The sequence below is a fragment of the Dreissena polymorpha genome, chromosome 3, assembly GCF_020536995.1.
Source record: "Dreissena polymorpha isolate Duluth1 chromosome 3, UMN_Dpol_1.0, whole genome shotgun sequence".
NCBI lineage: Eukaryota > Metazoa > Mollusca > Bivalvia > Myida > Dreissenidae > Dreissena > Dreissena polymorpha.
In genome coordinates this window covers 28,751,718-28,759,528 of record NC_068357.1, presented here as the reverse complement: position 1 = coordinate 28,759,528, position 7,811 = coordinate 28,751,718, and the positions used below count along the sequence as shown (strand labels likewise).

At 34.2% G+C, this 7,811-nt stretch overlaps 1 protein-coding gene across 1 annotated transcript in view; it reads left to right on the top strand.

Annotated features, from left to right (window-relative positions):
- Positions 1 to 1,088: 1,088 nt before the first annotated feature.
- The window catches only part of LOC127872116 (CCAAT/enhancer-binding protein zeta-like), a 57,577-nt gene continuing 50,854 nt past the window's right edge, over positions 1,089 to 7,811 (top strand). The window contains exons 1-2 of the mRNA XM_052415442.1: positions 1,089 to 1,188; positions 1,447 to 1,551. Of these exons, the coding sequence (XP_052271402.1) occupies positions 1,099 to 1,188; positions 1,447 to 1,551 (195 nt within the window). The 5' untranslated portion in view covers positions 1,089 to 1,098. The remainder of the gene's footprint in view (positions 1,189 to 1,446; positions 1,552 to 7,811) is intronic.

The following is a 7,811-nucleotide window of genomic DNA, read 5'->3' as shown; positions in this document are numbered from 1 at the left end:
TCGCTGATGTGTAACGGATGTGGTGTCCACCTAATGATTTGGAGGTCACTGGTTTGATCCCCAGTGTGGGAGCATTCTTAAGAAATCTCCAAGAGACACCAAAGTACTGGTTCTAGGCCCAGGAAACGAACTCAAGAGCATTTCAAATACATGTACGTAGTTAGTACTTTAAATTTAATGAAACTAAAAATAGGTTAAAACTAAAACTGAAACCCTTATTCATACATTTTATTTTGAATCAAGCAAATGTGGAAATTTATTAAAATAATGAGCAAAATTTAAAAATTCTAATTTAAAGTAATAATGATAATATAAGCTTTTTTCAATTTTAAGAATAGTAAATGATGATAATGATATGATTCTAAATTACCTAAATGATAATAATAACACATGAAATGTTAATTTATGAAAAAAACGTTTTAATTTATCAATTTCATGGTATTTACAACCAGATGCAGGTAATTATATCAGAAACGTGCATTAATTATATTAATGATCAACCCAGACATTTGTAGTGATTTATGGTCCCTATTTTGATTAACGTTCTATACATGACCTGTCATCAAAGGTATTTTTTAGCCAGTACTACAATCGGCAATGATAGTCTGTATTGCATACATATTATATCGTCTATGATCGATTCGCTTCCTCAAACTGAACATATATTTAATGTTTACATAGCGTAACGTAATGCATACAGTTTCACTTTCGGTTTGGTTGGTTTTGTAAATATCGTAATTGAATCTTAAAAAATGGAAAATATGGTGATTAAATCATAATAGAAAAGTAAATCATTTGGATAATAGGTCAAAATGCAACACAAATGAACGTTAATAGGGCTCTTAATATCAAAGTTTCGGTAAAAAGTTTGGCGCTAGTTCAACGCGCATCGTTTAAAGCCTCATAACAATAGACTGATAACCTTTTGGGTAGTAAAGTAGTAATACAAGGCAAGATGGCGGCCGTTAGCCACGAGGCCTATCTTACGGAGGAATCCGAGATAGCCGATGTATCACGATTGCAAAATTCTGATTACGAAAATACCCGAGTGTAGGTTGGGAAAGGTCCGGTTGATGCTCTGACCGATTTCTTTCCAATATGGCTGCCAATAAGAAAAAGGAAAACAAAACACGTGTAAAATCTAGTTCATTAAAATTAGAAGGAATAAAAGAACTTGGAGGGACCGAGGTTAGATACATATATTATTCCAAAATATATTTTCCCTATTATTTGTTATTTATGAGACGTAATCATGTATTTACTGGCGCGTATAGCAAAGTGCAAGTAGTCCGGATGCAACTTTTATTCGGGCAGCATGCATTTATGTTTACAGTTTCTTTCTAAGTAAATAAGTTGTAAAGAATGTATCAATAATTTTGTCATCTTGTTCAATGCCAATGTTGGTATTCTTTTGCATATTTGATATGCAAACGCTGTATGCTACAGGAAGATGTGACACTCTTGCAAGATGTAGCAGACAGTGGTTCTGGGTCGGAAGCAGAAAGTGTTGCAGATGATGTCTCAGATGATGATTCCATCCAACAGGATGAGGTGAGAACTGATAAATGTGGTGCTTTCTAAAGCTGATAGGACCTTTTTCACTTTCAGGATCAGCGATTTTTTCCCCACTTGAAATGTATTTGAAGTCCTATTTGAAAAAATATGCACTGAAGATGCGAACCATTGTGAATCAGTTATGTCTGAATTACCAGGTGTCATTATCAATGGATTGTTTCAGTCAGGGTTTTTTACCATTTGAGACCCACCCAATTTCTGCCCTTTCCCTAGACGTATTTTTCCCCTCTTACAGAGATTTTCTCAAAAACAATGATATCTTAAAAAAAATAAATCTTTTTTAACCTTTAATTATATATATTAACCTGATCCAGTGTAGAAAATATAAATATGTTGCTTAATTAAATTATCTGCTGCCTTGAATTTGTTTTAAAAACTGTAAAATATGTTAAATTGATTATTTGCGACTTTCTTTATTTTCCCCTAAATCCGGCGTTTCCCACGCTTTTTTCCCCTCAAAAAAGTCCAGGCCCTTTCCCCAAAATCAGATTAAAAAAACCTATACCTACCACACTAATCAGTCCTTATGGCGCATTCCTCCACGAACAAATCGTGGCCAGTTCCTTTGGAGACTGATGATGGCAACCTGGTGTAATCCTCGTGGAAATTGTGCAGTTCATGCTTAATTTTGTCAAAACATATATTTCAACAATTAAAGCCATATAAGAAATTAATATTTAATTACCTAAAACTGTAAATGTTTTTTTGCATTATTTGATTACCCTAATTAAATGTGTAATCCGAAAAACACTTTCAAGTTTTAATGTTAACACCATGTTATCAAATTCTAGCTTCAAATAAACAGTGCACAAGTCATGTAATTTTCATGTTCATTCTTTGTTTTGATAAAAAGCGCTAAAAAAGTATGCTGCGTATGTAAAACGTCACGTTACCACATGGAAAGGTGTGGGTTTATTGATTTTTGTATAAAAACTAAGAAGCGTAGAGACAATTGAAATCTGTAAAATTGAAATTTTTATTGGTCACTGTAACTAAATTATATCGCAAATGATTTTGAAAAGACATTTCATCAGAATTAATTTAAAATCAAACATGCTGTACCTTTATTGTTACAGTCTTTTAGATGATTAATTAATGAAGCAGTTATTATACTGTAGACAGTACTGGGTAAACAGAAAATTCTGACAAAACTGGATTAAGTGTTGGGTGTTGTAAAAACACGCTCAGATTAAGTGTTGGGTGTTGTAAAAACACGCTTAGCAGGTATACCAACATATTTTGTAGTCTGCAATGTTTTTACAAAGAGATTGACATGTACGTATGCAACTATTTGCAGATTTTTTTATTGCAAACTGCAAGTGGGAATTTGTTATTTTTAAATTGTGAAAAATGGTCTCATTAGGATGGTGCAATTTTACAGTACCAACTTTATATAGAGGAAAAACGGTGCAGTTAGTCCCTTATCAGTTCAATGGAGGATTTCTGGTAAAAACCAATAACACTTGCACTAAATGATTGATAAAACCTTTATTTATGAATCTTAAGTAAAAATAAAAACAAATTAAAGTCATTAAAAGACTCAGATTTAATCTGTTTATGAATATTATTGTTATTTTAATATTATTTTGTTAGGCCATAGAAAATAAATAACTAGATTCTTATCCTAATTTTGAGGAAAATTGGGGCGGGTGGGTGGGTTTTCTTTTTTCTTTTTTCTTTTTCATTTTATGTGTTGGACCTATATGTATATATAAGTAATGAAATGTTCACGAATTTGCTTATTTATTTTTATGCATAACGCCTATGTGTATGTATGTTTGTTAAATAATATAGAATAAAAAAATACATTATGTGTTTTATTTTACCCTTTTAATATCATGTTAAACATATAATGACATTCAATAAAACATTGACTTGACAAAACATAGACTAGACAAAGTATTAAAGAAAATACAAATCTGTAACAGAACCCTTTACATTATTGTTTCAGTATGACTAGATATCATTGATTAAAACATGGTATGCATTCAATAGACAGCATTTACTATTTCAAGTTCAGTTTGTATTAATTGGATGAAGAATAGATGTTCAGAATGAAGATGATAACATTTAATATGGGAAGTTTCAGGGGTGTCTCCAATACTAAAGTCAATAAAAATTTCTAGACAGCCGACAGTTTGACATACTGTAACATCTGGTGACACCTGTGTCAATTCTAATTTATTTCGGCCGACAAAGGCACAGACGATTTTAGGGCGGTCAACTTTCAATGGCAGGGCTTGAACATAACTTTTTTTTTCTACTTGCAAAAAATGCGAGCAGCTTTAATACCAACTCGCAAAATCAAAAACATTCTCGCAATTTTGATGGAAACATAAAAAAGCTTGGACATTAGTTTAGTACTATTAACTTTTCTTTTCTACTTGCAAAAAAATGCGAGCAGCTTTTATACCAACTCGCAAAATCAAAATCATTCTCGCAATTTTGATGGAAACATAAAAAAGCTTGGACATTAGTTTAGTACTATTAAAACAAAATTAAAGTACTTAACATACACATTTAATTTCTGCAACCATACAAAGATGTCAGTTCCTTGGACCATTAGGACCCACATCAGGTTGATTGACCATCTTCATCTACAACAAGTTTTAGTTTTATATTAAGTTATTTTTCCCACTTTTTCACTGTTTTCGTAGAAGGCTTTAATATTCGTTTTTTTTTTCTAATCAACGGTTAACTTTGCTTTATCTTTTGTATTGTTATTTCCATCTGTGGGCAAAAAGAAAAAAGTTATTTTTCGCTTCGACACCATGTCTTTTCAAGTTCAATGAACACGTGTGAATATTCGATTGTTTCACTTCATTTGTACCAATATCATCCGCGTATCTCTACTATAAGTATACCAGTCTACATACAAGGTGCGCGCTTCCGCATAAGAGTATTCGGGCGTTCTATAAATTGATCTAAGATTTAGCGTCCAGGAAATTGAGGGCAATTAGCATTATTACTCGCTTCTTTTACCATTTATTTACTCGCAAAAAGTACTAGTGGCTTAAAACTTAACTCGCAATTGGTATTTTTCACTCGCATTTAGCGAGTGTGCGAGTGTTAATTTCGAGCCCTGAATGGGGCTTGATCATACCAACCACAAATGAACTCATCGTACAGGTCCGCGAAAGTTAAAGTTTCTGCACATTTTGACACCCTGTACCAATCTTTTACGGTTGTAACGCCGTTTCTAAACCTCAAAATAAGAAACATTTTGTTGTTGTTTTCGTTCGATCACTTAAATTTCAGACGCTTGTGCTCCGTTAAAAATCAATATGCATCTCGGAGACATTTGAGTGACCAATTTGCACTTCGCCGTTTTGTCCTCAGTATTTTGCGGCTCAAATTTTTTTACGGATTTTTTTTTTCAAAATAATTTTTTTTCGGGTGGGACGATTTTTGATGGGCGGGCGGGGAGGAGAATCTAGGAATTTATTTTCTATGGCCTTATGATATTTCTTGTTGATTTAGAAAGAAGAACAATGGGTTTTAGCGCTGCCAAGTACATATGTCTAAATTTGGACCATTGACCTTCAACTTTGACCTTGACTTTGACAAATTAAGGAAAATTTGTTTACTTTGTACGGAGCATTGACTGATTATCAAATATCTGGCAGAAATGAGACATGGTGTGTTATGTCTGTTTTATGTGCAAGAACCCAATTCATTATGTCCACGGTCAAAGTCTCAATTGAAGGTCACAGCTTTTAAATAGCAGATTGTGTTTGCCACTTTGTTTGGAACATAGCTTTGTCCATCATGGTTGGATTTTCAAATAACTGATTTGAAATGACCAGCCTGATGAGATTGAGTGTGAACCAGGTCACTGGGTCTTATGCAGTGTTCTGCCTAAGTATCAAAAGTGTTGGAACAAATATCTCACAGCGTATGAAAACTTGGGGACTAATTCCATACTTTGAGACACAAACCAGGGATTTTTTCCTTCTTTTTGCTGAATTGTTCTTGACCCCCTTATGTTGTGAAAAATGAGTCACACACTTCAAAATGTGAAAAAAATGAGTCACAAGCTTTTGTAAATTGTGAGTCACAAACCTCTTTAAATTGTGAAAATTTTAGTCGCAAAGTTCTCAAATTTGTGAAAAACAGCCATTCTCTTAGAAGGATAGGAAGCCCTGCAAAGTAATGAACTGTCAATTTTTATTTTTACACTCCTGGCTTAAAATTTAACCAATATTTTTGGAAATTCTTGTTCAGTTATTTTTAGCTCACTTGAGCACAATGTGCTCATGGTGAGCTTTTGTGATCGCCTTTTGTCTTTCGTGCGTTGTACGGCCTCAACATTCCTTGTTAACACTCTAGAGGCCACATTTATTGTCTGATTTTCATGAAATATGGTCAGAAGATTTGTGCCAATGATATCTTTGACGAGTTTGAAAATGGTTCCGGTTGGTTGAAAAACATGGCCACCACAGGTCGGGGCATTTTTCCTTATATGGCTATATTGAAACCTTGTTAACACTCTAGAGGCCACATTTATTGTCTGATCATAATGAAAATTGGTAAGAAGATTTGTCCCAATGATATCTTGGTCAATTTTGAAAAATGGTTCCGGTTGGGTGAAAACATTGCCAGCATGGGGCGGGCACTTTTCCTTATATGGCTATAGTTAAAACTTGTTAACACTCTAAAAGTTACATTTATAGTCCAATCTTCATGAAACTTGGTCAGAATATTTGTTCTTATGATATCTTGGATGAGTTCCAAAATGGTTCTGGTGTGTTGAAAAACATTGCCACCAGGGGGCAGGCCGTTTTCCTTATATGGCTATAGTAAAACCTTGTTATATGTAACACTCTAGAGGGCACATTTATTGTCCGATCGTCATGTAACTTGGTCAGAAGATTTGTCCCAATAAAATCTTGGACGAGTTGGAAACTGAACTGATAGCATTGTCACCAATAAGTATTGCTTCAGACTGCATGCAACCAACTACATCTGTCGTCCAATGGCGTTTTTGTCCCCTACCGGTTACCGGAGGGGACTTATGGTTTGCGCTCTATGTGTCCGTCTGTCTGTCTGTGAGTCTGTCTGTCACACTTTTCTGGATCCTGCGAAAACTTTAAAAGTTCTTAATATTTTTTCATGAAACTTGAAACATGGATAGATGGCAATATGGACATTATGCACTTCATTTCCTTTTGTTCCTACGTCAAAAATTCTGGTTGCTATGGCAACAAATAGACTAGAAATACTGCTGAAAATGGTGGTTTTCTGGATCCTGCGATAACTTTCAAAGTTCTTAATATTTTTTCATGAAACTTGCAACATGGATAGATGGCAAAATGGACATTATGCAAGTCATTTCATTTTTTTCCTAAGTCAAAAATTGTGGTTGCTATGGCAACCAAAAAAATAATAATCTGAAAATGGTGGAATTTCTGACAATGGTGGAGCCGGTAGGGGACCATATTGCTTGACAATAGCCTTGTTAAGTTTTATTCTTTCTCAAGGAAATTTTCAATCCACACTTTTTGTGTAGATGACAATGCCATCTTGGAAAACATCATTGATAACTCTTCAATAGAGAGAAATATTTTGCATGCATCATGTTATTGATTGGCTAAGATGGAAAAGCCATATTTGACTCAAAAAATTGGAAAGCAAATCTAAAATGGACGTTTGATTCATACTCTGTAAACTTAGAGAAATTTGATATTTGTCCCAATTCACGGACCAGTTTATTGTGACATATGTGAAAATTATGCCATACAGTCATAATTTCACGGCCTCACAACTCTGCTAAGGTCAAGTTCACAAGTAAAGGTCAAGGTCAAAACATTGTCATAAGCAAATCAAGGATTTTGAATAGTTTTGCATGTTACATGCATACTGAGTGGTGCACACTATAAATAGTACATATGTAAAAGTTGTATCTTCAATTGTAATACTTTTATTATTATTATTGGCAAAACATGGTTTCAACTTATTGAAAATGGCAAAATTTAGTGGCTTTGTGATGTTGAGCATATACAATTCCTGATAAAGTTAGTATTATTTGTATACCAAATAGCGGTAAAAATGCATGTTGCAAGCAATATGCAATTTGCTCAGTTTTATTAACCAGGTTTTCCGAAGGAAAAAACTGGTTATTAGATTGGCGAATGCGGGCGGGCTGGCTGGCTGGCGGGCGGGCTGGCGGGCGGGCGGAACAAGCTTGTCCGGGCCATAACTTTGTCGTTCATTGTCAGATTTTAAAATCATTTGGC